Below are 27,254 nucleotides of genomic sequence, written 5' to 3'. Positions count from 1 at the left end.
AATATAACAATAGCGTATAATTTTTTTGGGGTTTTGAGAAAATCGAGTTTAAAGTTTTTGTCAAATCAGATGTCTATACACTTATTGAAGGAAATTTTTGAACATGAAATTATACACCATTTTTTCTAATGACATTTTGACCCACTTTGTGGAAGTAGAATTTGACGAAATTTTGACCAGACATAGAATCAATGATGGAGATTCTAAATATGCAATAAAAAAATAATGGCGTATCAGCACATACGCTATTGTTATATTGAGGGGACGAAATATTCCTCACTGAAAAATGTTAAGTGGATATGAACAACCATGTAGGAAACGGGAATCAAAAAATTCAAATTCCACGAGTCTGAATAAAAATGTTATAATCTGCGAAATTGAACTTCATAATAAATGAATAACATTGGTAATTTTGATAATAGAAAATCTCGATCACACAATAATTACAATCATCATCCGCATTGAATATCATCCAAATTCTAATTTCGAAATATTTAAATATGTTGTCAGTATTGCTATTGAACAGAGCTTAAGATAATTTTAAACTATTTTCTAGAAAAAAAATATATATGTATATCTAAAGTATTTTATATTATGACGATTTTGCAAATTCTGAAAATAATTTATTTAAGAAGTATATAGACTATATGTAAAAACTAAACCTAGAACTAAATAAAAATATGGTATTTTTTTATGAATAGTGTTGTTAATAAAATATTCTACATACATACATACATATGTCCATCGTTATACCATGCTTCGAAGCTAGAGAAAGATAAGAAAAAGCTGTTTTTGTGATCTGTTGTAGTGATAATAATAATAAGCTGTGATGAGGGAACAACACGTACTTCTTTTGTGGTAATTCCTGTGGAAATAATATTACTATTATTTTTTGCGTTCTAATTTGTATTATTTATATAAAAAATAGCCTTTTCGTTTCCTATGCATCAATTACTAAATCAAGATACTTTGACGAAGGCGACGAATGTAAGTTAGAGCATAAGGGGAATTATTCGAAATTTCCGGAAGACTTTTCCTTTGGCGTATCAACGGCTGCTTACCAGGTCGAAGGTGCATGGAATGAAGATGGTAAAGGGCCTTCCAATTGGGACACGTATACTCACTTGCATCCGGAACGTATCGATGATCATTCAAACGGTGATGAAGCTGCGGAGTCTTATCATCGTTTCGATCAAGATTTGGTCGCATTAAAAGAACTCAAGGTGCGCTAAAATATATACATTTATACATTACATACATATGTGATCTAAGCAACTCTTCCAGGTTAACTTTTATCGGTTTTCAATTTCGTGGCCCAGAGTACTTCCTTTTGCAGATACACGAGTGCAAAATCAAAAGGCCATTGATCACTATAATATGATGATCGATAAGTTACTAGAAAATAATATTGAGCCAATGGTAACAATGTTTCACCATGATATGCCAGAGGAGCTGACAAAGTTCGGCGGCTTCACCAATGACATCGTTATTAAGTACTTCCACTATTATGCAGATTTTCTGTTCAAAACCTTTGGTGATCGTGTAAAAAAATGGATCACATTCAATGAACCATTCGTTTATTGTATACCTGCCTACGGAAATGCGGTGTTCCCACCTATGATACACGCTCCTGGCGTTGCTGACTATCTATGTATGGATAACACTTTAAAGGCGCATGCCTCCGCCTATCGCCTTTATAAAGCCAAGTATTCAAATTATCAAAAAGGTAAAGTGGGAATGGCCATCAGCAGCCGTTTCTATTACACTAACACAACAGATTTTGGCTCAGAAGATATTGTGGATCGTGCAATGCAATATTCGGTGAAAATTTTCACATCATTATACCATATTATTTAAATCACATCTCTGTATCTTGTATATTATTATAATATAGTTTGGTTGGTTTGCGCACCCCATATATGGAGAGTCAGGTAATTATCCTTTTACCGTTATCGAAGACATTACGAGCAACAGCATGAAAGAAGGACTTGCATGGTCTCGTTTACGACCTCTCAGCTTATACTGGTCAAAAATTGTAAAAGGTTCAGGAGACTTTCTAGGACTTAACTATTACAGTTCCCATTTTGCCCGTATGGCCGAACCTCCAGAGGGTGAAATTCCCTCCTGGGAACATGATTCTCGTCTCAAATTATTGGTGGACAAGACATGGAAGCGTGCTAAATCTGACTGGCTCTATTGTGTACCCCAGGGATTGGAAGATATCTTGAAGTGAGTAGAAGAAAAACAAAACCAAAAATGTCCCGTAGATATATTGGTCCGAATATTTTTTTATTTAGGTGGATCCGTGATAAGTACAACAATATTGAAGTATACATTACGGAAAACGGTTGGTCTGATGAAGGCAAATTAGATGACACAGATCGCATCGATTACCTCAAGGTAAATTTTTACGTCCTCAAATAACATACATATGTATGTACATCTGTGTGAATGTGGTATATACATATATAGATATTAGGGTCTCATTAAGTTATAACGAACCGAAAACAGCGTTGAGAATGGTAATGGCGTAAACTCATTTTTGTATGTAATCCAACAACAATTTTAACTAGTATTTATAATTTTACGGTTTCACGATGAGTTTTTACAAGTTGTGAGTACCCTAATAAATTTTACGAAATTATCCATAGGTATAGTAATATACATACATAAGTTTACAAATCATCCATGTGTTCTTATAATTTTCAGTCTCATTTGCAAGCTGTGCTGAACGCCATAAACGACGGGTGTAAAGTAACGTACTACTCCTACTGGAGTTTAATCGATAACTTTGAGTGGAATAGGGGCTATACGTAAGTTAGTGGATTTTTTGAGTCCCCCTTGATGTTTTGCGATTGCGTGCTAGCGACACCTTTAATCAAAAATAAACCTTCATTTCATTGCAGCGAAAGGTTTGGCCTCTATTACCTGAACGTGACAAGCGAAAACAAAGAGCGTGTTGCCAAAAATTCAGCCTCTTATTACAGGAGTGTCATTGAAAGTCGGAAACTATCATGAAGTGACAATTTCGTGTGAAAAGCTGGTGTAAGTTGAGCAATAAACTTACAAAGGTACTTACAAATAAGTGTACACACATACCGATGTTGTGAAAGAGGCTTTTGTGTTTTCATTATAAACATATACATATGTATATATATTCGTGCATTAAATAAATAAATTACTTAAAGTTGAAATTATTATAGAGGGTCCCTTTAAATATTTGTGCATGTGGAACTACCCATGCCTGCTACGTCTTTGCGTAAGAACGTAAACACAAGACAGAACGTTTATCATAGAGAAGGATAAACGTTCTCTATGCAAGAGTTTCGGTTAGAATTGTCAATGGGGTCTTAAGAAACTTTTAAAAGAAATATCTGGGTAATTAACTTAGCAGATAAGTGATTCGCACGGTAATAGGGATATATCTAAGGTAATGTTCAAAAATACTTCCCTGTGATGAATTAAGTTACATAACCTTTAATCAGTATAACTTTTAATAAACGTACTGTAAAGGTCTAATTTTGCGTTGACGTTTGTCTGTCAGAAGAAGTACAAGCAGAGCCATGGCTTACGGGAACAGAGCTGTGGTACAGTACGAAACGTAACAAATGTCGAGCGTGGAAGGTTAATGAATACAACACTAATTTAAACAAAAATATTAGATAAATGCCGCGAAAAATATTGAAATGAAAGTAAAGTTAGTCGAACTACATAAAATTAGCAACACTATCAGTTAAAAACAATTTCGTTAAGCAGTTATGAGTGACCCAGATATGACAACTTTCCAAGTGGACCAGCGGTCAAATTTTATCTCTTTGATTTTACTGGATGCCCTGGAGGATGGAAACGAAAGGTAACAACTGACAGTAAATATTATTATACATTACATTAATTTTTTATATACAACATTTATCTACATACATATGTATGAATTCAAATTTTTAGTGATATATACGCCATAATAGCTAAAAATAAGGTAGATGCGAGTTATGTTCCTATCGAACGCGGTATATCACCCCTTCATTATGCATGTGGAATGGATAACGCGGCAGTTGCTGTGGACATTATAAAAATATTTCTTGAAGGCGGTGGTAAGTTAAATATAGTGTTAACTATGCTTTAAATTCATGCATGTAATTTATTTTTATTTTGTGAACTTAAGCTGACGCCAATGTTCGGTCAAACGAAAATATGACACCATTGCATGTTGCTGCGATATTTGGCCGTGTAGATATAGTCGTTTTACTTTTGGTACGTAATAACTCTAATAAAATTATTATAAGCAAAGTTAACGTGAAGTAAATTTAGAAATATGGTGCTCGACATGATTTTCTGGACGATGAACGGAAAACACCAATACATTACGCTATCGAAGAATGCCATTTTGATGTATTGGAGGTAATCAGAGACCATATTTTTCAACATAAATATGAACTCGTGCGTAAAAGATCCACAGAATATGTTTCTGATAATGGCAATTATTCTATCAGAGGAGAATCAAATAAACGAGAAGAAGAAGGTTCCAATGTGACACCTGTTAACAGAATGCTTTCTAATGTTTGTAATAATGACTCAGGAAACCCTGATACACCAAACAATAAATACACACCGAACCGTGTACACTACAATTATGATGTGACATCTCCGTATTATATAAATATAACTCATCGTCGACACCGACCACAACCAATATTTCCACCTATTGGATCTCCACCAAACTCTAAAAATAAATCACATGACTTCGAATGTGAGAAGTTCGAAGGGCCAGACTCAAATTCTAAGGTAATTCTTATATACCTACTTATATATCATAAAGTTAATTTGACCATCATTTTATGTACAGGAAGATCAAGAAAAGGAATCTACTGACACACAATCTTCTGTTAATGTCTTTCACCTCACTGAGAAAAATTTGAAAGAACTTTCTAAGACATCTAATTTAGATCGTTCCTGTATTTCAATGATCGAAGCATGGCGAAAGAAAGTTGAGTCATCACGTGCTAAAAGGTCTATTTTGAGGTGTTACTCAGATGTAGATGAAATGGTAGACGAAGTAATGAAAAGTGATCACCTGAACTTCACTAACACTATTTTACAAGAAAATGCGAAAAAAGTTTTTGAAGACAACGAATCAGAAACCAATCCGATTATGATCTCAAATCTCTCTTTGGGTGCTATAATACAAAAAGCTGCCCAGGCCCATGTATTAGATCAAGAAGAACAAGGACCAGACCCAGATAGTAGTTATCATACAGTGCCAGCAATAATTGAGAACGAACTAAGTGGAAGTATTAAGAAACAACCTTCGAAAAACTCGCCAAAGATATATTTAAAAGAAAAATCTGACAAAAATCCATCAGGAGATTATATATTACAAATGGCGGAAGCTTACGTTCATACTGATGATGAGAATGGACTGGTCTTTTACGAAACTAAACTTCTAAGTAGTCAAAAGAGTGCAAATAATTGGTACTATAATAAATTTTTTACAAATATGTGTTTTAAATGTTTATAAATTAATTTTTAAGCGAACAACAAAATTTGGACAGTACTGTATCGACTAATGATACACACATTTTGGATTATGAAACTGATGAACTGCGGGCTGAACTGGCTCAATTTGGCGATCCTCCTGGTAACTAATGCCTACATTATTATGTAGTATCTATGCATATTAACAATGCTTAATTATTAAACTAAACAATATTTTTAAAGGTCCAATAACAAAGAGTACAAAAAGACTTTACATAAAAAGACTTATAAAATATAAGAGAAATGCTCCGGATCTCCAACAGATAAATACAAATGGTAAACAAAACGCCCCAGAAAGTGCAAGTATGTAATTTTTGAACATATAATAATTATCTATATCTGTTGTTAATTTGTTTCGATTGAATTAGAATTATCTGTGGAATTGCAACGGACTATACGTTCTGCGGAACATTTTGCCCTAATACCAGAGTACCAAAAGTATGAATGTAAATCGACTGAATACTTTGCTAATTTACAAAATAAACATAAAATGAGAGAAGGTCATCTTAAGCAAAGTTTTATATATATGCTAATAGATCCGCGAATTTCTTGTAATTTACCTGGGGAAAGCCTGGTATGTTTTCTAATCAAAGGAGTATTCTATAAATAATTAAATATTTTTCTCGTACACAGTATATTGAGAGGCATAAAGCGTGGGTGCGCTTCCTTGATTCAGTGTTCTATGTTGGAAAAGGGAAAACTTCTCGCCCGTACTCCCATTTATATGAAGCTATGAAGTTACATTCCCGAGTTCATAGTCACCAGAAGATTACTAATTCCAGAACAGATATAGTACAGTCCCAGCGAGGGAAAGCTTCATGTAAATCATAATCAATTGGATATGAATTGCATAATATATAAATATTTTTTATAGCTATAAGGAAACAGACGCTTTGTCTAGATGTTTTTAAAGCAAATATTCAAAAGCCTTTAGATAACAAGAAGTTGGAGCGGATTCTGGATATTTGGAGATGCGGTAAGGGTGTGGTGTGCCTTCACGTTTTTCACAATATATTGCCTTCAGAAGCTTATACTCGCGAGGCAGCTATAATTGATGCCTTTGGGATACAGCATTTAACAAATCACAAGCGTGGGGACTACTACGGCCCAGCGCAGACTTGGACCATGAAGGAGAAAAAAATGTTTGGAATATCTTTATTATATAAAGCAATGCAAATTTATTTAGCAGAAGGTGAATCACAGCTATCTCCTAGTGATCTCATTTAAAATAAGATACAAAATATATGTTTATATAAAGTAAGCCAATGTGATATTTTTGTATATACGAAATAATATAATGACGTGGATTGTACAAATCTTTATTCAATATATTTCATTTCCGATTACAGAAACTTTTAGTTTAAGAAAAAGCAAAGATATGTGATAAGGATCCACAAAATATTTACTTTTTCTGACTTTTCTTCTCGTTTTCTTCTTTTTCTTGCTTAATAGCTTCAACGTGTTTTTTTACTTCTTCCGCGGAAAGTGTAACCAATTTTGGTGCATCACCAGGTTTTTCTGCTTTTTTCATTACAACAATTTCTAAATTCCCACTGGACTGTGCTACCTCACGAAGTGCCTTTATTGTGAGCCTCACTGCCGAGTCCTCTTCTGCAACACTTTCCTCTTTGTAGTGCTTTTCTAAGTACTCGCGAACTGTTTTTGCAGCACGACCAACGGCATTAGCTTTCCATTCATAGTAATTTCCAGAAGGTTCAGTCTGGTAAAGGTGTGGTTCACCATTACTGTCGAATCCAGCGATCAAACACGATATTCCAAAGGGTCGTCTACCGTTGCTCTGTGTGTATTTTTGTTTTAATTGAGCAATGTACCTAATAAGTTATAATTTAAGCTCGATGTAAATTTTGCCCGATATTTCTATATTTAGTTCAACCTTACCGTGTTATATATTCCAAGGTGACAGGATCTTCAACATTCAATTTGTGACTTTGACATTCGACTCTAGCTCGATTAATAAGAATACGAGCATCAGCAGTTAAACCGGCAAATGCAATGATTACATGCTCATCCAATGTACAAATTTTCTGAACTGTCCGATCTAATTGCAAAGTAGGCATTGATTTTTTTTCTACACCCAACACAACCACATCTTTTCCTCGAACTCCAACCTGAAAATTTTGTTAATAAGCTGTAGTATTTGGTCGAGATTGAAATGGATAATTATGGACAAGGGAGGTTAAGGTCACTTACTGCAGAAGATCCTCGACGCACTGCTTCCTGTGCATATTCCACTTGTAGCAAATGACCATCTGGGGAGAAGATAGTTACAGCGCGATCATAACGTGCAGACATTTTGCTGTAATATTTATATTTCACAAATTCTGACAAAAACTAATCTACAATGAATTGCGGCAATAATTACAATAAATGAAAAAGTGTTTGTCAGCTTCGCGAAAGAGCACTGCCAGACTTAGTCGGAGTTCAGTTAAAGTTGCCAGACTAAGATTCTCTTAGGAATATATCAAACTTCACACAGAGATGGCACTCAAGGTAAAATTAATTACGAAGGAATATGATTTATAATGCGAATAGGAAGTTTAAGAGTTCATTTTAAAAAATTTACAATCTCCCGGTTAGTTAGCTGAGTGGTTTGAGTTATATGACTTCTATTATTCCAAGAGCTGATATCGAGTAGATTTTTTGATATCTGCGGCATATACAATGAAATGGTATATTACATTTGTTTCGTGCATTATCTCTTAAATTATTTTCTCTGGATCAGTACTAGAGGCATATCAGCAATAACATTATCCGACTAACTTAGAAATCTTTCAAAATAAACTCGTAATAAATACAATGTTTTCCACATCACTCATGTTTTAATGCATGTTTCATAAATTGCATGTAGATTTGTAATTTAATTGAGTCTAATAGAGAGTTGGCAGTCCGGTTTTTGATACTTCTTTTGAGATGTCATTTATCAAGTTCCTTTCTATTTATGTCGTCATTGTCCGATTTCTCAGATGGTTTTGACAGTATTTTGTGAACAACGTCAACGACGACGAAAAAAAGTTTTGTTTTCCTTTTATTTTATGCAAAAGAATCAAATAAAATTTTGTGTTGTATTTTTATAATTGGAAAGCATCCATGGATGAATGTTGCGTGATTTGAAACGAAAATAGAAAATTGCGTAAAAGTAACGGCTGTGACGGTGACAACGACGTCGGGTGCATGAAAAATTCTTGAGCTAAAAATTGAGATTTGTAGAATTCGTAAACGGTAACAATGATGACGGCAACGACAACTTAGTCGACGAATGAAAGATAGCAAGAAAACCAAGCATAACAATAGAAGAAAAACTTCTGCTTTAAAATTCAGAAATTCTTTATCCTTAGAATAAAGTAAATATATTTGATTTATAAATTTGACAGAACAACGGAGTACATTGATTACATAGAGGTGGCTAAAAGTTATGGCATTGGCTAGAAAATTGACCGCTAAAATATGTAAGTTTCGACCTTCTTTAAGCAAACTTTATTCCTTGTGCGAAGGAACATTATTTTTTTAATCTTCTCAATGGAACTCTGTCTCAAACTTTCTCTGTAGATGAGATAAAAGCTCATGACGGAAATGTTACCAGTCTAGACCTTGGAGAAACTGGGAGTGTTTTAGTAACTGGAGGGCAGGACCGAAATGTAAATTTGTGGGCAATCGGTCGGGAAGAGCTTTTTATGGTAAATTATATGGCTTATGTGGACTTCTGTCACAAATACTTATGTTGTCATTCCAGTCCTTAACAGGACATAACAGACCCATTGATTGTGTACGTTTTGCATATAATGACGATTTCGTGTATTCGGCGGACGATATTGGTATTATTAGGCGATGGGACTTAAACGCACAAACCATTTGCTCCACTTTGAATGGTCATATGAAAAGTGTACGAACTCTAGATTTTAATCCTTCTGGTGAATATGTGGTATCGGGCAGCAATGATACCACCGTCAGGTAAGCCTAAGAATTTAATAATAATCTTAAATTTATTTTAGATGAGTAATGTTGAAAATAACTTGCACATCTGCGTATTTATTGTTTTACATATAGATTTATTATCAACATATGTATGTAAAAAAAACAAAGACTAATTTTACCATATTCGACTTTGTTTTTTTCGATTTTATATTTTAAACTCGAATCGCATTTCAATGAACTTTTTGAGCTCAAATCAAAGCATTTCAATAGGTCGTGATTTGCGTAGGAGTTTTTCTTTTTTGTCAGCTTTGGTTTTATCAATCGTACATATGTATGTATGTAGTGACATTATTTACCTTCGAAATTGAGTTATTTAAATTTTAGTTTGAAATCGGAATTTCGAGTTAATATTCAGTGAAACTGCATCAAATATAAGTTAATAAATGAAATAACTTTTTTATCTGTTTGTTAGGTTGTATAATAATTAATAAATGTTTACACTTATTTAAAAAAGTTATAACTTTATGAGACTATATGAAAACCCTAAATGTGTTTTAACCCGTAATATTCATAAGTTAGTTTGCTGAATTGTATTCATATTTGAAATAACTAGAAACCCACACGTTAATGCTACTTCTATATCTTATAAAAGCGTACATGTAGCTTGGCTGCTGTCAATGCTTACCTACATACAAACACATCTACATTCATACATGTTATTAAGATTTTTGTAAATAAAAAATTTGAAGCAAGATTTTTTTATTGACGTTCAACGAATAATAGGCATGCATATTTGCGTACTTCCATACATATATGTATATACAGATGTACTTACATATATGTATGTTATAATTTTTATTCCGGTATTTTTTATAAGCTTCGTATTCGTGGTTTTGCTGGTATTTTATTGCTTAAGTTATAATTTAATAGCTTAACATGTACGCTATTATAACAATTAGAAAATTGAGTTTAACTGGTTTAAAAACAATGAAGATGGAATTAAAGAAAGTTTTCTATTTAACTTGTAAGGGGAATATGAACTTTTGTTTGTATGGAAAATTGTATATTGACGAAAGTTTCTACATATATTTGTGACATGTAAAAAGGTCTGTTGCAAATTTGTAAATTAAAATCGGTTGATGTTCTTGAATATTTTTGCAATAACAGTACAAAAGCTCTTTGTTGTTTTGGTTGAAATAAGATTTCGTTCGTTTTGTTTTCGTAGGCTTGCTTTTTTTAAGTAAAACGATCCACATATATTTTGATTATTTTGGAAGTAACTTTTTTCAATTAAGCAGATTCCTGGCTAAAATAAAACAGCAATCCTCTAATAGTTAACAAAATAATTTTATTTAAGCAATAAGAAAATACCCCTTTAAAAACCATAAAATATTATTGTGTTTTGAATCAAGCGAATATGTGTTTTTCGAAACTTCACAATTTGGCGGCAATATCCTTTAGATCTACATATCCCCCAATAATTGCCTTCGTTCCAGTTTCCACGACGGTGGTAGTAAAGAGAACTCGTTTGCCCTCCTTCCACATGTCAATCTTAAGTGTTTGACCTGGTATAACAGGGGCCGAAAATCTTAACTTCACAGCTTTAAAAAGTGATGCATTATTATTAGCGTACTGTGCCAAAATCGCGCGTACTGAGAAACCCAATGAGCATAGACCATGTAAAATTGGTGTCTTAAATCCGCCTAAAGCTGCGAACTCAGGATCAATATGTAGGGGATTTAAATCACCGGAGAGTCTGTACAAAGCAGCTTGGTCCTCTGATGTTTTGTAATGACATGTGGCGTCTGGGCTCCGATTTGGTGGATTCACAATTGGTATAACTCCTTTGATCGGTGTCTTTTTTCCTCCAAAATTTCCAGCTCCAACTATGAAAGTGGAACTTTGATTTTTAACTAAAAGTCGGCCACTTTCATCATATGTGTCAGTATTCGTAACAACAAGTGCGCCAGACCCCTTGTCCATAACATCAAATACTTTTCCGATAGTGGTAAGGGTTCCGCTTGTTGGAATATCGTCACATATTTCCAAATATTGTTCCCCATGTAGAATATTTGATAGATGAGCCTTTCCTGAAGGTAATGCACTGCCTACAATATCAGTGGTCATGCATAACATGAGACCTGGCAATACAAAATATGAAGGGATAGCCGAGAATTCGGGATGATTTTCATATAGAAATTTTAGATCGTTTTCATTTTTGACACTGGCTCCGATACCCAATGCGTAAAGAATCAAATCTTTGTTGCTAAATTTAAAAGTATCTTCGTATTCTCCAAATTTGCCTTCTTTCAACTTCTCCAGAACTTCTAATAAAGAGCCAGAAGCCTGCCCGATTGTGTCCAAATGCTTGGCGTCTGTCATGTCAGTGATCTTTGCCCATACGCTTTGAACGTATTCTGGCGTTGTATTAGTTTGATCAATAGATGTGCGCAATACACAACCCTTGCCACGCACAATATTCAGTTTTGTAGCCCAACCCGCAGCACTCTCAATATAGGATCCTAAAATAATGAAACCTCAAAATTTTGCACTTTATTTATATTGTGTTCGAAATCACTTACCGTTATCTTTGCAAGATTCGTGACACAAGTATACCACAACAGGTGCAATCAGGTGTGGTTTCAGCTCATTGAAAAGTATGTCTGGAAGGATGTCTTCAGTCATGCGACTAGCCGCAGTTGGAATGATAACATTGCAATGTATATTGTTTTTCTGGCCTTCAATGGCAACTGTGTTGGCCAAGCCAACCAGCCCCATTTTCGCAGCTGAATAGTTGGCTTGACCAAAATTACCATAAATTCCTGAATTTGATGAAGTCATAATGATCCGTCCATAATTTTGTTTTCGCATATACGGCCAAGCGGCTTGCGTACACTTGAAACTGCCTTTTAAGTGGACTGCATTTATCAAATCCCAATCCAGATCGGAAGTCTTGGCAATGCTGCGATCGCGAAGAATACCCGCATTATTCACTAGTATATCGACACGTCCGAAATTGTTGATAGCTGTTTCTATGACCTTTGAACCGTCAACAACTGAATTGTAATCAGCAACCGCAGTACCTCCTTGTGCACGAATCTCATCGACTACAATATCTGCGGCTCGTTTGGAGGCTCCATCGCCGTGGAAACTACCACCTAAATCATTTACCACAACTTTCGCCCCTCGAGATCCAAAGAGCAGTGCGTATTCACGACCAAGCCCAGAACCGGCACCCGTAACAACGGCAACTCGACCATCAAAGCGTAATTTCTCGGCCATTTTACTCACGATCGCTTTTAGGTACTGTAAGTCGCACTTGCCACTAGTAAACTGGAGCTGATTTCCACAACTGTGGAATTAAATTAACAATGCACATCTGATTAGTTTCATTTTGCAAAACAAAGTCCACCTCTCTTGAATGTGTGCATAATGATAAGGAACATCCGATAAATAAAACTACCTTTTTTTTACATATACATGCATTAAGACACATTCGTATGTTGGAGGCTTTCTACTGTGTGGAACAAAGTTCGAATCACATTTAACTTACCTAAGTAAAGTTCTGAAATATTTTAGTCTGTATATACGTCAACCATGCACCGTATTTTTTGATATTTACTTAATTGTTTTAGTAAACGTCATCGAATTCTGAAATCACGTCGAGTAAAAAACTTGCAGAACATGTATTTATCCAATAACCTTTGTTCATATACATTCTCAATTCCGTTTAATGACATTTATCAGTTTCGTTTTTGTTTTATTCCTTATGGTTTGTGTCTTTGCTTAAATTCCCGCAACATACTACACACAATGTAAAGGCCAATTCACATAGACAGAAAAGTTCAAAGTACGCTCTTGTAGGACTTTTTTGTGTTCACATAGCATGTTTTTTGACGCGAAGCCCAGCAGAATATTGGACAACTCTCATCTTTTTATGTTTTGTCAAGCAACAATCGCCATTTTTATTATATAGAAACACTGGGAGCCCAGCGTACATTGTGGCACACTCTTATTTTCGTCGTTTCGTTTTAGTATTTACTATCACCTAAAGCGTGGAAAGTTGTATGTGAATAAGCCTTAAAATGTTTAACGGAGAAAATAACATACTCGTATTAGTAATGATAAAGAATACAATTAGAGAATACACAATTTATCATTGCATATTCTCTGGATATATTCACCCAATGTAAAAATTCAATAATGCGTTCACTTAGTTTTGCAAACATATCTTACAAATTAACCGATGTACAATATGTATGCTGCATAGATAAAGCCAACCGGAAGTTTGAAATCCTTATATTGGGTATAAGGGGTCAAGGGGTATTATAGACCCGATTCGATCCTTTTTAGGCATAATATCATTATTAGATGTAGATGCAGTCTTATCAGAAAAATGATCTTTCCAAATTTCAATAAATATCTCACACATTGATCGACATTTTCGGTAAAAAGTTAGCCATATACACTGGGGTCCAAATTTTCGGTGGCTTCAAAAGTTGTGGCTCGATTTTGACAATTTTTAGACTTTAAATGGCATATTATCTATTTCACATCGTAAGATATGACATATATACAGATGTATGTACATATGTTTCATGATACAGGGTGTGTATACCAGATGACACCTGATCACGCCCACTTGATTGAACCAAATTAGGTACATAATATTTACATGACAAGTATACATACATATGCATGTTACAAGTTGCAAATCGGGCTTATGACAATATTTTTAATTACAATAGAGAAACCAATCATAAATTATGATGAGCTAGAAATATCTTAATACAATATGTGTCTTAATAAAATGACACTTTTTTGACTAAAGACGGGTTTTGGTACTCAAAAAAACATCGATTAACTAGTCCTAGCCCAAATATAATATAATTATCTATAATGTAAAAAAAAAAAAAATGATTCTTTGCAGGTTGTGGGACGTTAGAAATCAAAATAGATGCATTAAAATTTATCGGGGCCATATCGCTCAGGTTAACTCGGTGAAGTTTTCGCCAGATGGGTTGTGGATTGCATCTGCTGGCACAGAAGGATCCATAATCATCTGGGATATACGAAAAAGTAAACAAATTATGGAGTTTAGTGAGCAACCTCCAGCAGCTGCCATTACTTGCATCCAATTCCATCCGTTTGAGTTCCTATTGGCAGTTGGGCGCGTTGACGGTACCATTAGCATATATGATTTGGAAAGTCAATCGCGTATATCTCAAACAGAAACAGAAAGTCAATTTTATGGTCATCCAATAAAGTGCATAACTTTCAGGTTAGAGAGTTGCGTTATTAGATTTTACAGACCTAATAGCATATGTCTTTCTTTGTTTTAGTGAGAATGGAGAATGTCTCTTCGTGGGCACAGCAGCGGGTATTTCTGTGATCGGTTGGGAACCAGATCGCGAATTCGATCACATAATATCAACTTGGACGGCGTTAGGCGATATGAAGGTGGTTAATCGAAAGTTGGTATGTCGACTTCGTCAATTTGTTGAATATTATCTTCTGTAAATATTATGTTTATTTCTTAGATATGTGGTTCATATGAACAAAGCCTTGTTTCCATCAATGCACTTAGCATTGATCGCGTATTTCCATTTTACAATCCACCCAATTCAACGCCCACCGCTTTCAGTCATAACTCTACTACACGCAAGAGCTTCTCGCGTGGTAGCCAGAAGTTAAGACTGTCAATCACTGGCCCAAAAGCATCGCGACTAGTAGAAGAGAATGAAGATAACAGAAGTCCCAGTATTGATGGCCACTCATCCCCAAATTTAAGTCTTGAGTTGGTGGACGAATCCTTGCTGGATACCACATCTCCTCCTCCACCACCAGCGCCGGCTATAACGTCATTAAATGGCGTGAATACTAATATTGTCAATAGTAACTCCTTGCATTTTGACTCTTCATATAGAGGAATGACATCTATGACGCATAAGTCCAACACATCTCCTCCATATAATTTTCCGTCGATGGCATCCAGCACTGGGTACAGTTCATTCAGTGGCAACGGTCACTGCTCGTTAAATTTCGACGGACCTAGTTCGTTAAAAATGCCTGGAGAGCGTGATATTTATCTCCACATGCCATTGGGGAACTCATTTACAAATGACATTGAATATAATTTAAATGAAAGTAATCCGCCCATAATATCAAACTATGACCACACAGAGCTGGTCGAAGACTTTCCGGTGAATCAAAACATTCATCAACAGCCAAATGGACCAAATTCAGTGAGTTCAACTACCGCCTCAATGGGGCCTGCCCAAGCGATTCCGGCGTTTAAGGGTCCCAAATCGAAAACAACAACCAGCGCACAAAAACGTAGCACGCAAATAGCAATATCAACAACTGGCAAATCACACATGAGCTCCTCCCACCAGCATCGTAGCAAGTTGTCGCAAGTGTCGTCGGTGAGCTCTACAGAGCTGCATAAATTAGATGACAATATGCCATTGAAGAAGTCATCTTCGTCGCATTACATAAACAAAACGAAGCGTGGAAACGAAACGCAATCAAATCTCAACAAAGAGAACGCAAGAAATAAGAATATAAGTGTGCAAATCTACGCAAAGCCGCCAACGCGCTCGCGTACTACCCTGGAGCTGCGCTCGCCACAACGTCAAGCTGTTTCTGCAGCGGTGGCTGCTCAAAGGCAATCTAACGTAAGTTCAATTCAAACGATCATTTATATCCGATTAACAACAACAATTATCTGTTGTAGAGATTTTCAAGTTACGTTGCAGATGGCAGCACAATCCCTAATGTAAGATTGTGTAAAGGCATTTGTGCAATATGTAAATAAATACCGTTAATGCTTAATTTTTGTAGATACCTGTCAACGCTCGGCCGGATCCAATATTACTAACACAAGGGAACTTGAACCAAAAGAGTTTTGGCAACCATCAAAATATAGATGATAGTTTAGAGATACAAATACTGCTGGCGTCGCATGAACAAATCTTTCAAGAGCTAAGCAACAGAAATGCAACACTGCAGCTAATACGGAATTCTACAAGGTAATATATTAATTATTATATTGAATGTTCTTTAGATATGATTCCATTATATTTGGTATTATGAAGGTCTCATGACGTCATTGGTGCTTTGAAGCAAGCTATCAAGACAGGACGAACCGTGTTCGTCGATCTTTTAGGCGCTATAATGGAAAAAACGTGAGTGTAACCAAACATTGGACAATTAAGTAAATATGAATTAAATTGATACTATTCTGTGCCCGTAGCTCGTCGTGGAACTTAGATTTGTGTCTTCTGTTACTACCGGAAATCTATGAACTGTTACAGAGCCCACACAAGTTGTAAGTACACTCGTGTTGAAATCAACAAATGAATTTCTGTTATGTTCATTCGAAATATCGTTTGTTGGTTAATTTTAGTCATTACACGCGCGGCTGTGACACGCTTCGAGTGATTCTTTCGAATTTCTTGCCGATTATACAAGACAATATAGATCCCTGGTCGAATAGTTTGGGAGTCGATGTTTCGCGAGAGGAGCGTCACCGCAAATGCATCGAGTGCCAGCACTGGTTGCTACAGATACGCAATTTGCCAGAAAGTAACCATTTCGGCAGCACTCTGTCTCAATTGCAAAACATGATTGTTAATATTTAATGGAACAGTTTGGTCTACCGATTCAACCTTTCACGTTTCCACACATATGTTTTGTGTTGTTTATATTTCAGTTTACCAGTAGCCAATTCGGCTCCGTTCACTACATATACTTATAAATTTTATGTCATTAGTTATGGTGTCGAAATTGTTAATAATTTATTGTTAGGTTCGTAAAGAGTTAAATCACTGCATATGTCATGTAACATTGTAACATTTATGTTTCAAACTAGTACTAACAGTATTTTAAGTTGCACGTGTGTTTGTATTGTCAACATTTTGTTGACCGTCTTCTCATACAAATATAAAATAACAACAAATAACAAGAACAACTGTTAGAAAACTCAGCTATCGCTATTGATTTGTTTTTATAATAAAATGTTCTTGCATAACACTGCAAATTACAATAATAAGAAAACGCGTATTCACATGCTTTGTAAAAAGTACGAACACTTACACATACATATATACACATAATTAATTAGCGGACGAAATTTCGTTCAAGCATGATCGTGAGACAAGGGCTCACTAGTTATGCGTGATCATAAAAGTACTTATATTTTTAAAATAATATAAATATATTATAGATATTCATTCGAGCTAGTTTTCCCAAACAAAAACCCTATGAATTAAAATTGAGAATCCAAACTTTTTTCCCCAAAACGAAAAAAATACAAAATAATTAAAAACATTCCCCCAGTTATTAGAGAATGAAGGAAGTAACAAAGCAATTGTTTGAGCCATTACAAGCTTCAATGCACATATTTTCGTTAATTTAAATCCATTTCGTTATTGGAAAGTGCCTTTTAGGAGGAGGAGGAGGAGGAAGCGCACTGGAACCCCGTCGGTAGGATGGCAGTAGAGACATACTTTTTAAAAGTAGAAACAATAGTGCTTTTAAGGCAAAAGTAAATATAAAGCTCAGTCCAAAAGAAAAGATGTACATATAATTGAGACTTTTTATGAACTTCATATTTTTATACACGAAAGTGGCAGAACTGAAGATAGGTCCGCAATTTAATATAAAAATAATGATAATAATAGAAGCTAAGACGACAATTTTTACGATATTACGATAATAAGCAAAAATTGTGAGTTACAAGCGAGCCGAGTGACAGCTGAAGGTAGGAGAAATTTGCGATAAGAGCATTTTGATTTGAAACTCGCTTTTGTTTCTTATCAACAAGTGTTTACGAATGTAAATACCACATACAAAGCAAGACAAGAATAAATAATTATATTTATATCGTAAGAGTAATTCAACTTCCTTCCATTAATAATTCGGCTAAGCGGATTGAAACGTAAATTATGACAATGAACAAATGTTTTGTACTCTAGTTGTAATTGGAGCACATCTGTAGCTGCACTCACTCTAAGTACATACACACCGTACACATACATTTATAAAATAAGCATCGAACTTTGAAATTATTTTTGTACGAACAGTTATATGGTATATAATTAATAAAGTAAAAAATCGTTAGGCTTTGCGCACGTTCATGATCACATATCACTAACTCTAACACCATTTCAACCAGTTTAGCATTGCTGCATTCTGTACTACTCACTGAAGCGAAGCTTCTTATGGAAACACACATACATACATACATATATCCCTCACCACTCGCTGAACGCTATCATCATCCAACTGATCATCTAAGCTTAAATAAGAGATTTCCGCTCTCCACTCACAGTCACTTTGAACGCATGTAGAAAATAATACGCATTCACCTAGAATATATAAGGTTATTTCACCGTTACAGGAAACTATTTTATACAATTTATGACGAACAATATGCAAGCAAATGAAGGCATCTTTTAAATATTAACTATTTTTTAACAAAGTTGAAACTTATCCAATCCGATTATTTATTACGTAATAAGATGATTTGCATTTTCACCAGGCTATACGTACGTACACGAATGTATGTAAGTATATGCATTTTTACTACCGATTTTTAAGCTTAGCGATAAGCTCAACCGACATATTCGACCAACGGTTTTAGAATATAGGCAAAATAAAAAGCGCACGTATTTGATCACGTAATCACCGATGGCGTCGTTTAATAACCTAGTATATTCACTATAAGTAAACTATTTATACTAAATGTATGTGATTAGTTATACATATGTATTTTAAAAAGTCCACATAAAGGTAGCCTTGTGTTAAGATTCACAACTGAATAATATACTAATTTTAAAATATTTCCTCAGTTAATTTATGTTTAAAAATATTTTAATAATTTTTATTAATTGAAACTTATCCATTGCAAGAAAATAAAAATAAAACAAATGTTTTGTATATCTCGAACTGTTTGAATTTACACTCTGGCTAGGGAACACTTGAACTAAAATTTATTGACGGAGGCACAACTCGAATAAAGCTGCTTTGAATAATGTTAATTACAATATAAGTGGTTTATTTATTATGCACCAAAGTGGAAGGAGCAAAACTCTTTAAGGGGCAGTGGTGAACCAATCCATTTCTATTTACACCTGGCTCTACCCCCATTAAATGTGTGATAGAATGCTGTTTAGAAAAATGGACTTGATAATTTTGAAGAATTTAATAAAAACTAAATAAATTGTTCCTCTTGTTTTCAATCCACATACATTTAAGCGGGTTGATTTATAGGGGTCACTTTGATTTAGAAACTATGGGTTTAAAACCTAATTCGAGCCAGTCATTTTTGATCTGATTCCATTCCATCCATTTTTGACAAACATAAATTTACTATCAGGAAAACATTCTATCCAAATTTCAATTATATATCACACACATTGACCGATATTTTCAGTAAAAAGTTAACTGAGTCCACACATTCAGTGCCTAGGGGCTTGAATCGGTAAAAAGTTAACTGAGTCCACACATTCAGTGCCTAGGGGCTTGATCAGTTTTGGTTCTATTCATGCAATTTTTAGTCATAAGTTGGTACGCCTCAAAAGCACTATTCGTGCAAAGTTTTAAAATGATATAGTAATTCAGTCTCGATTTGTATACTGTAAAGTTTCAAATGTAATTTAAAACTCGTCTCATCATCATGATCATTTATATACACATAATCCTGTATCTATCTTGATTAATTTTAGGTAATACTAAAACCATTTGGTAAAAAAAAAACTAATATACTCTGTAGCAACATCTTACAATAGTATAAAAGCGTAAGATCACATATTTTTGCGGAACTGTCCTCTAATAAATATGTACTTACCTTTAAAGAAAAAATCGACCCGCCCTAACATACGTACATATATAAATTTGTATGTACATACATACTTGTACGTACAAAGGACTGTATGAATAATAATGTAAATGGTGTCAAGGATTCAATCCCAAAAGAAAAGTTATCGGGAAATATTCAATGGAGCGATGGTTTGAGAGTAGTTACGGAAGTATTCCTCCATAGGTGCTCCATGGATCATGGATCTTTTGGTGGGAGAATTCAGAATTATGTAAACAACAATACAGAGCAGATATAAAAAAGCGCAATAAAAATATAAAACACTGAAGAAGTACGTAGGCATTGTCATCTAATTACCGTTAGCGATCCGAAATGGTCTCAGAGAAAAGTGTGTACCTACGATCATGGTATGCACATGTATGTATATAGTATATTCGTGTGTGCATTGTAATTTAAATGAAGGTGAAAAGTGCCGTGATGACCTGGAAGTGCACAAGCACTTGCACACGGGAGCGCTGAGCTCTTTGGAAAGTGAAATATGCGCCAATTAACCTTTTTATTTACACTTCAAAATATGAGCAGAAGCAGAAGCAGAAGCAGCTCTTTTAATGAGCCATAATATCACCATAACAACCGCAGACATGGGAGACTGCCTCAATCGTCATCAGTCTTAGCGGTTTTTCGCAGCTTAGCTGTGTAAACGAACTCCGCAGTACGAAGCGCAACGTGAACGCGGCACGATATACCAATATTTGAGTCCGAGATTTGGTAAACGTTTACTGATTAAGAAGCGCAGCCACTCTTCGAGTTAACGGCAGCGTTTTATCTCATTTATAATTTTCAACCACCGTTATGGTTTCTAAAACAAGAATACTCAAAACATCGTTAGCAGTTTTTGTTGTTTCCGTTGTTTACAAAATTCCTAAGACTGCGGCGAAATTAAGCATGGGAATGTTTTCCGGCGCGACCCCAGATCTTCTTCCCTTTGGCGTGATTCAACAATTGCAGATGGAACAAAAACCACACAGCCATCGTCGAAACTCCTTGAAGAATGTCAAAGGTATTGCTGTAGAAAAGCCTTTTAAGTTTCCTCCATTGCCGTATCAAGATCAAATGTTTGGACAAACCCGGAGGACGTCCGTCAATTTCCGTCGCCATAATTACATCAATCCAAAAAGTAGATCGTCAACTTTACGAAAGCAGTCACTTTCGGCGCTTTCCCAGCAGAATATCCAGTTATTTCACTTGTACGATGATGAAGGTGAGCACGTGTTGGATTTGAAAGTAGACAAGACTCAACATCGTCCTTCTGCTGAACCTAAACGCTCGACGAATAGGCGAAAGACTATTCTGTATCCCAAGCAATCAAGCGAAAGCTTCAAACGAATTCATCACTACTGGTTGTACATATGATGGTGCGCCACATAAGATCTCATCTGGTATTACTTCAAATTTAATTTAAAAAAGTGTTGTAATTATTTGTAAAATGTATTATGTATATTGGACTTAAATAGTTATGCAATTATAAATTAAAAATTCATTTTATTTTATGTCGATTTATAATTTAACAATAACACCATTAGTGACACTCTTAACCACTTTGTGTTATGCAACATCTGAAAGGCTACCATCAGACTTGTAACCGTCGAATTTGTTTTCATAACCGTCAAACTCGGTTTTGTCAAAGTTAAAGCCACCGTATTCGTGATAACCGTGACTATAATCCTCGCCTTGGTGTCCAATAAATTCTCCGTATGCACCAAATTGGTTGTGATCGGTGTTATCTCCATGATCATATTGATCAATATGAGTGTTAAAAATATTAAATTCTGCTTTATTGTCTTCGTGATGGTCTGAATGGTTCTCACCAAAATGAGTTGTTTGTTGTTCGCCAGCATCGTAATTGCTTTGACCGGCATTGATCCCAGTGAAACCTCCGTACGCTCTGAATGTATCGTCTCCGTCTTCTCCATGGATAGCTTTTGCTGCTTTGAATTCTAGTGGCTCACTGAATTCTTCGATAGCCTCGTGATGAACATGATCATGGGGACCAACATGAGGTTGGAGCGTTCTAAAAGACCCAAGTCCTCCAGTTCCAACTTCTTTCCCCGTTTGCTGCTCACGGCTATGTCCGCTGAAGTCACTACTATCACCGGGAATACCATACCAACCAGTGCTAGAGGCATCTTTACTCGCGAGAACACCGGCATCTTCTATAAATCTTGTATATTTGCTGTAATCGTCTGGACTATCCAAACCAATATGTTCATCAGATTGTCTTTCTTCTTGCATCACTTCGGTAATTGGTTTGCCACTTCCAAATACTCCACCGTAATCACCAATAGCATCGGTGCTCTTATAGTCTGTGGTCAATGACCTTTCTCCATCTTCTTGGTTCACTTTATGCCAATTGTTTCCACTGAAATCGCCTTTAAAGTCAATTTCTTCATTGAGAGCACTCCCGGGGAGGGTGTATCCACTGTTGACTGAGGCCACAAACATACACAAGACATACAAAAAGACCTGAAATTTAACACGATGCAAAATCAAATGGTCCTGAACGACGAGTTATTTTATGTAACAAACCTTCATATCGACAGGCCCTTAACCGGTTTATAATTTGGAGAAGTGTTGAAGTTGAAGAAGTGAGACTGTGCGCAGAACTGCAAAAGGTTTTATACACCTTCCCTTTTATATAACTAAAATGGAACGAAGCTCGGAAGGCCACGAATTCACTGATGCAATTCTCGCGAGTATAGATACATACATACATACGGACAATATCTGCATAGAAATCAAACCTATTCATACATTGGTGTTTCGAAATCGTTTTGAATGCTCTTTATGAAAAGTCATCCCATTTATCGAGACACAAAAGTTAAACAACAATAAACTGGCGCGAGTATGCAAATATGCAGCGAATGATGTTATTGGGAACCGCATATCGGTTAGCCTACTTTATCTGTAACAATAGCTAAATATTAACTTAGTTGTATGACAATAGATTCGTCTGCATTGATGTTGCATTTATATTTATTTTTTATATAGATGCATTTGTAAACAATTTGGTAATGTTCCATAAATGTGAGACTCTCAAGGCGTTCGCTTCAAGTTGTCCAAACACCTGTCCGTGAAAAATATAACTTGTGAGCTTCGCTCATTCCAAACGTGATAAAATTTTTGACGCCTAAATGTAACTACCATCTACTTAACTCCAAATTCTCCTTATATACTGGGGCTTGAGCTAAAGTCGTATGTGATATCTCTTAACAATTAAAAAGATAAACACCAATGTCAACTTCCGACTATTCCATCCATCTCTGGTAATTTTAATTTATGTGGACTTAGAAATTTCCTTCATGCTTAGCGTCTGCACTCAAATCATCAATGAACTTATTGTGCTCTAAATTGGATCGCATGGAGATTGGTGTGGAGTATCTTTCTACCTTATCTAATTCATTACAAATATAGTACAAATCCGTATAGGATAAATAACTACGACATCCCAGATTTTTGTTTCCATTTTTGTTTTGTTTTTGTTCGTTTCCATACAAAAATGTTCAAACTTACGCATAGTTATAGTTGCTGCTGTAGACATATGCCTATAATGGACGTGGGCATTGAAGTTGAAGTCTTTATGCGGTTCAATTACATGCTTGATAATGACATGTGAAATGCGAAATAGAGGCCGCGTTTGTTCGCTAATGTCAAAAGAGCTGTAAAAACTAGTTGGATACTAAGAAAGGGTTTCAAGGTCGATATTCTCTATGGCTGGATTACTTTTGTTTTTTTTTGGGAAAATAGAAACTATTGTGGAATTTATGTTTATACATATTAATTCTTTAATTTACTTTCTGATAGGAAAAGAAATATATACAAACAATTGACACATACAACGCTTATATACTAGATAACTTATTAAGTAAATAGTTTAACCTAAGACACATATTAATAGAACTCCTCTTTGTGCAATAAATAAAAGCCAACTTTACAATCTTGGTGGCAGGTACTGATTTGAGGGAGGTACGTATCCGTTCGCTGGCGGCACGTACTCGTTGGATGGAGGCCCGTACTGGTTGGATGGAGGTCCATACTGGTTGGATGGAGGCCCATACTGGCTTGGTGGAGGTCCATACTGATTTGATGGAGGACCGTACTCACTTGATGGAGGCACGTATTCATTAACTGGGGGCAGGTATCCAGCGCCGGAGTCACCGCCGACATTGCCACTTGCGGATGCTCCACCACTGAAATGGCCTCCACCATTCGCATTTTCCCCTGAACCGCCATAACCACCATCTAATTCACCAATTAATTTGAGTGACTTTATCGTTTCAAATGAATCGTTTCCACCGACATTATGTCCACCATGATCACCGCTAGAATGACCTCCGATACCGGCTTGCTCATGAATTACTTTGATGGTTTTCACTTCACCACCACCGATTGCGCTTCCACCAAAAGCACCACCACCTACACCTCCGGCTTGCTCATGAATGACTTTGATAGTTTTGACCTCGCCGCCACCAACAGCACCTCCAGCTGCACTTCCATAATTATAACCTCCACCGGAACCACCGCCCACTGCACCACTTTGCTCATGAATGACTTTAATGGTCTTCACTTCATCGTGACCACCGCCAATAGCTCCTCCACCAATTGTGCCTCCCACTCCATGGCCACCTGCATGTCCCTGCTCATGAATAACTTTAATTGTTTTTACCACACCACCACCTGGTGCACCCCCATCAAGTCCACCAGCATGACCACCAGCATGGCCCCCATGTCCGCCATTGCCATAACTGTAGCCTCCATTGCCAGCATAACCATTTGAGAATCCATTGCCACCAGCTTGTTGGTGTATAACTTTGATGGTTCCAAAGCTGCCACCATGGCCCCCACCATGTCCATGACCACCATTACCACCATGGTGTCCGCCGACTGCTCCTCCCTGTTCATGAATAACTTTTATGGTTTTGACGTCCCCTCCACCTATCCCATGGCCAGCAAAACCACCGTGATGCCCATGGCCCCCTTGACCGCCGTGACTCCCGTAACTTCCGCCGTGTCCAGTGGCTTCTTCATGAATGATTTGAATAGTTTTTATCTCTCCGCTACCTCCTGAACCACCATATCCACCGTGACCACCGTGACCACCATGACCTCCGTGACCTCCATGCCCGCCGTGTCCACCGGGACCACCACCATAAGTACCTCCACCACCGGAGCTACCACCGAGAAAACCCGCCGAGCTTGACCCAATTAAAATGGCGAGCATACAAACAGATATCTAAGGGTAAAGAGATTAATGGCTATTCTAAATATTTACATAAGGATAACAAATTTACCCTCATTTTGAATTTTCCTCGAATGTGGTTTCACTGAAAATCTGCTATGATGAGTCTTTAATGCAACCTAAAACATGAACTGATGCTGACAGAGGCGAGAGACAGTCATTTATACGAAAACAAAAGACACGCGACGCAAACTTCAGCTTTTGGCAGCGATGTCATCATGTGTTTGCCGTTATTGTAGCTTTCTTGGTGTGCGACGCCACAACCACACATACAAGTCGCACGCTATGGATGCGCAGACCGAATGCATTTGCCGTTTACCGTGCGACTAATCATAAAAGCGCTGGAGTCAGTGAAAACAACAAAAACAGTATATGCCGAACTATAATCAATGCAGTTGCCCAACAAAGGTTAATGTAATACTGGCAGTTTTAATAGGTCCGGAATGTATCGAATATGTTTTCTTCGTTTCTATTCACTTTCGTTAGTTGATCATTTGGTTTTCGTTTATTGCGTCCACAGGTTCGTGTGGAGATGCGTATCTTCATATTCGGATTAGTAGTTGGCGTAGCTACACACTCATAATTAAAGTTAACTTGGCCACCTGCGACCATTGCATCACTGTTTGAAGCTGATTCCCCGACAAAGAAATGCTCAGGGTCTCGACCGGTTGTCGAGTTGTAACAGTTAGTTTATTACAAATATTTACTAGTAATATGTGGGGAACTAAATGCTCGTTTTGATTCAATGAGGCGAGTTGCCTTAGTATGTAGACTACATATATTTATTATACTAATATATAGAATTTATGAAGCTTGAAATAAATATTCGTCACCTCCTTCAGATAGAAGCTAGATCAGTGACATAGTAACACCTGCGATTATTATCCTAAATAGAGTCACAAAATACTTTATTGGTAAGCTTCAGCCCACATATTTTGAATTTATGTTGAGAAATTCGCCTATACGTTTAAAGTATGTATGTAAATATGTATGTATGTAGGCATTTCGTTTTATAAATACGAATCGTGATCAAAACGTGAGGCGAGACAAATTAAAGTATGAACAAAAGTTCGAAAAGCTTGTTAAGACGTGGAAGCACATCAATTTCAAGTTCACGGCTCAGACGTCTTGCTCAGCTGTCTTTATCATACGTCTTCGTTAGGCATTCGTTAACAGTATATGTGTTTTGCATATGCTTTGCTGTAATTATGTTTTTAATGAATTCAGCCAAAGCGCTTTCGTGCATTAATTAACGAGTACATACATATGTATTCCTTTATTAAGTATTCATGAATGTCGAAAAAGTATCGTAACGATTATCGATCCCCAAACAAGCTTATTATGAAATGGGCCCCTCTATTGTAATCGATCTGAACGTCATTGCATGAAGAAGAAATATTACGAACGCTGGGTTATTTGAAAGCCATCGTGTTTCCTCCATCTATTCGCAATCCAATCAAATAAAGCAGTTTTCTCCTATGTTTAGATATTGTTGGAAATATGGACGCCTTTTATTTATAATTCTATTTTTTCTTTCTACAGTAATAAGAAAATCTCCAACCAAGTGTGGCTACTTCTGCATTAGGTGCCAGGGTTATGATGAACTGACAAAAAATCAAGCCAAACCCTAGTTTCCGAGCAGCAATGTAGATATATAGATAGAAGAAAGCA

At 36.1% G+C, this 27,254-nt stretch overlaps 7 protein-coding genes across 10 annotated transcripts; 3 read left to right on the top strand and 4 right to left on the bottom strand.

Annotated features, from left to right (window-relative positions):
• The first annotated feature begins 572 nt into the window (after positions 1 to 572).
• On the top strand, positions 573 to 3,853 carry LOC125780174 (myrosinase 1-like). 2 transcript variants are annotated; one of them, XM_049461909.1, is made up of 8 exons: positions 630 to 858; positions 929 to 1,223; positions 1,285 to 1,821; positions 1,895 to 2,229; positions 2,298 to 2,400; positions 2,710 to 2,813; positions 2,907 to 3,045; positions 3,757 to 3,853. In XM_049461909.1, the coding sequence occupies exons 1-7, from the start codon at positions 830 to 832 to the stop codon at positions 3,016 to 3,018; spliced, it is 1,515 nt and encodes a 504-aa protein (XP_049317866.1). In that variant the 5' UTR covers positions 630 to 829; the 3' UTR covers positions 3,019 to 3,045; positions 3,757 to 3,853. The 2 variants fall into 2 exon arrangements, with proteins under 2 accessions (XP_049317864.1, XP_049317866.1); XM_049461907.1 differs by lacking the exon at positions 3,757 to 3,853 and having other exon boundaries at positions 573 to 858; positions 2,907 to 3,194.
• LOC105228280 (uncharacterized) lies at positions 3,291 to 6,854 on the top strand. The gene is made up of 11 exons (XM_011208055.4): positions 3,291 to 3,430; positions 3,514 to 3,853; positions 3,946 to 4,091; positions 4,163 to 4,251; positions 4,309 to 4,782; positions 4,844 to 5,469; positions 5,529 to 5,635; positions 5,716 to 5,835; positions 5,901 to 6,106; positions 6,166 to 6,352; positions 6,407 to 6,854. Exons 2-11 carry the CDS (start codon positions 3,759 to 3,761, stop codon positions 6,757 to 6,759), a joined length of 2,403 nt encoding a protein of 800 aa, XP_011206357.2. The 5' UTR covers positions 3,291 to 3,430; positions 3,514 to 3,758; the 3' UTR covers positions 6,760 to 6,854.
• Positions 6,831 to 7,963, bottom strand: LOC105228279 (proteasome subunit alpha type-7-B). Its single transcript, XM_011208053.4, has 3 exons — positions 7,744 to 7,963; positions 7,432 to 7,661; positions 6,831 to 7,364 (listed from the first exon to the last, which is right to left on the bottom strand). Exons 1-3 carry the CDS (start codon positions 7,843 to 7,845, stop codon positions 6,935 to 6,937), a joined length of 762 nt encoding a protein of 253 aa, XP_011206355.1. The 5' UTR covers positions 7,846 to 7,963; the 3' UTR covers positions 6,831 to 6,934.
• Positions 7,964 to 8,509: 546 nt separating this feature from the next.
• LOC105228283 (katanin p80 WD40 repeat-containing subunit B1) lies at positions 8,510 to 19,416 on the top strand. 2 transcript variants are annotated; one of them, XM_011208058.4, is made up of 11 exons: positions 8,510 to 8,999; positions 9,100 to 9,227; positions 9,284 to 9,501; positions 14,396 to 14,746; positions 14,808 to 14,943; positions 15,006 to 16,142; positions 16,202 to 16,243; positions 16,309 to 16,496; positions 16,563 to 16,652; positions 16,721 to 16,795; positions 16,874 to 19,416. In XM_011208058.4, the coding sequence occupies exons 1-11, from the start codon at positions 8,966 to 8,968 to the stop codon at positions 17,106 to 17,108; spliced, it is 2,634 nt and encodes an 877-aa protein (XP_011206360.2). In that variant the 5' UTR covers positions 8,510 to 8,965; the 3' UTR covers positions 17,109 to 19,416. The 2 variants fall into 2 exon arrangements, with proteins under 2 accessions (XP_011206360.2, XP_011206362.2); XM_011208060.4 differs by lacking the exon at positions 16,202 to 16,243.
• On the bottom strand, positions 10,794 to 13,182 carry LOC105228282 (peroxisomal multifunctional enzyme type 2). Of its 2 annotated transcripts, none has more exons than XM_011208057.4 (3): positions 13,019 to 13,182; positions 12,048 to 12,817; positions 10,794 to 11,987 (listed from the first exon to the last, which is right to left on the bottom strand). In XM_011208057.4, the coding sequence occupies exons 2-3, from the start codon at positions 12,745 to 12,747 to the stop codon at positions 10,900 to 10,902; spliced, it is 1,788 nt and encodes a 595-aa protein (XP_011206359.2). In that variant the 5' UTR covers positions 12,748 to 12,817; positions 13,019 to 13,182; the 3' UTR covers positions 10,794 to 10,899. The 2 variants fall into 2 exon arrangements, with proteins under 2 accessions (XP_011206359.2, XP_049317869.1); XM_049461912.1 differs by lacking the exon at positions 13,019 to 13,182 and adding an exon at positions 12,929 to 12,966.
• A 1,588-nt stretch (positions 19,417 to 21,004) lies between the features above and the next one.
• Positions 21,005 to 23,081, bottom strand: LOC105228284 (uncharacterized). The gene is made up of 2 exons (XM_011208061.4): positions 22,874 to 23,081; positions 21,005 to 22,810 (listed from the first exon to the last, which is right to left on the bottom strand). Exons 1-2 carry the CDS (start codon positions 22,877 to 22,879, stop codon positions 21,893 to 21,895), a joined length of 924 nt encoding a protein of 307 aa, XP_011206363.2. The 5' UTR covers positions 22,880 to 23,081; the 3' UTR covers positions 21,005 to 21,892.
• A 1,194-nt stretch (positions 23,082 to 24,275) lies between these two features.
• LOC105228285 (uncharacterized) lies at positions 24,276 to 26,203 on the bottom strand. Its single transcript, XM_011208062.4, has 2 exons — positions 25,636 to 26,203; positions 24,276 to 25,577 (listed from the first exon to the last, which is right to left on the bottom strand). The coding sequence occupies exons 1-2, from the start codon at positions 25,639 to 25,641 to the stop codon at positions 24,276 to 24,278; spliced, it is 1,308 nt and encodes a 435-aa protein (XP_011206364.2). The 5' UTR covers positions 25,642 to 26,203.
• Between the last annotated feature and the right edge of the window lie 1,051 nt (positions 26,204 to 27,254).

Source organism: Bactrocera dorsalis, unplaced genomic scaffold (assembly GCF_023373825.1).
Source record: "Bactrocera dorsalis isolate Fly_Bdor unplaced genomic scaffold, ASM2337382v1 BdCtg160, whole genome shotgun sequence".
NCBI lineage: Eukaryota > Metazoa > Arthropoda > Insecta > Diptera > Tephritidae > Bactrocera > Bactrocera dorsalis.
The sequence above is the reverse complement of the archived record's forward strand: the minus strand, read 5'-3'. Positions and strand labels throughout refer to the sequence as shown.

Coding starts and splice junctions, on each gene's coding strand:
- LOC125780174 (XM_049461909.1), top strand. CDS start 830: ATGAGGGAACAACACGTACTTCTTTTGTG. Junction 1,224..1,284: donor TCGCATTAAAAGAACTCAAG/GTGCGCTAAAAT, acceptor CAACTCTTCCAG/GTTAACTTTTATCGGTTTTC. Junction 2,814..2,906: donor GAGTGGAATAGGGGCTATAC/GTAAGTTAGTGG, acceptor ATTTCATTGCAG/CGAAAGGTTTGGCCTCTATT.
- LOC105228280 (XM_011208055.4), top strand. CDS start 3,759: ATGAGTGACCCAGATATGACAACTTTCCAAGTGGACCAGCGGTCAAAT. Junction 5,470..5,528: donor CAAAAGAGTGCAAATAATTG/GTACTATAATAA, acceptor TTAATTTTTAAG/CGAACAACAAAATTTGGACA. Junction 6,353..6,406: donor CCAGCGAGGGAAAGCTTCAT/GTAAATCATAAT, acceptor TATTTTTTATAG/CTATAAGGAAACAGACGCTT.
- LOC105228279 (XM_011208053.4), bottom strand. CDS start 7,845: ATGTCTGCACGTTATGATCGCGCTGTAACTATCTTCTCCCCAGATGGT. Junction 7,662..7,743: donor TGCGTCGAGGATCTTCTGCA/GTAAGTGACCTT, acceptor CAAAATTTTCAG/GTTGGAGTTCGAGGAAAAGA. Junction 7,365..7,431: donor ACCTTGGAATATATAACACG/GTAAGGTTGAAC, acceptor ATAACTTATTAG/GTACATTGCTCAATTAAAAC.
- LOC105228283 (XM_011208058.4), top strand. CDS start 8,966: ATGGCATTGGCTAGAAAATTGACCGCTAAAATAT. Junction 16,244..16,308: donor ATGGCAGCACAATCCCTAAT/GTAAGATTGTGT, acceptor TAATTTTTGTAG/ATACCTGTCAACGCTCGGCC. Junction 16,653..16,720: donor GGCGCTATAATGGAAAAAAC/GTGAGTGTAACC, acceptor CTGTGCCCGTAG/CTCGTCGTGGAACTTAGATT.
- LOC105228282 (XM_049461912.1), bottom strand. CDS start 12,951: ATGCATGTATATGTAAAAAAAAG. Junction 12,818..12,928: donor CATGTATATGTAAAAAAAAG/GTAGTTTTATTT, acceptor TTAATTCCACAG/TTGTGGAAATCAGCTCCAGT. Junction 11,988..12,047: donor CGAATCTTGCAAAGATAACG/GTAAGTGATTTC, acceptor TCATTATTTTAG/GATCCTATATTGAGAGTGCT.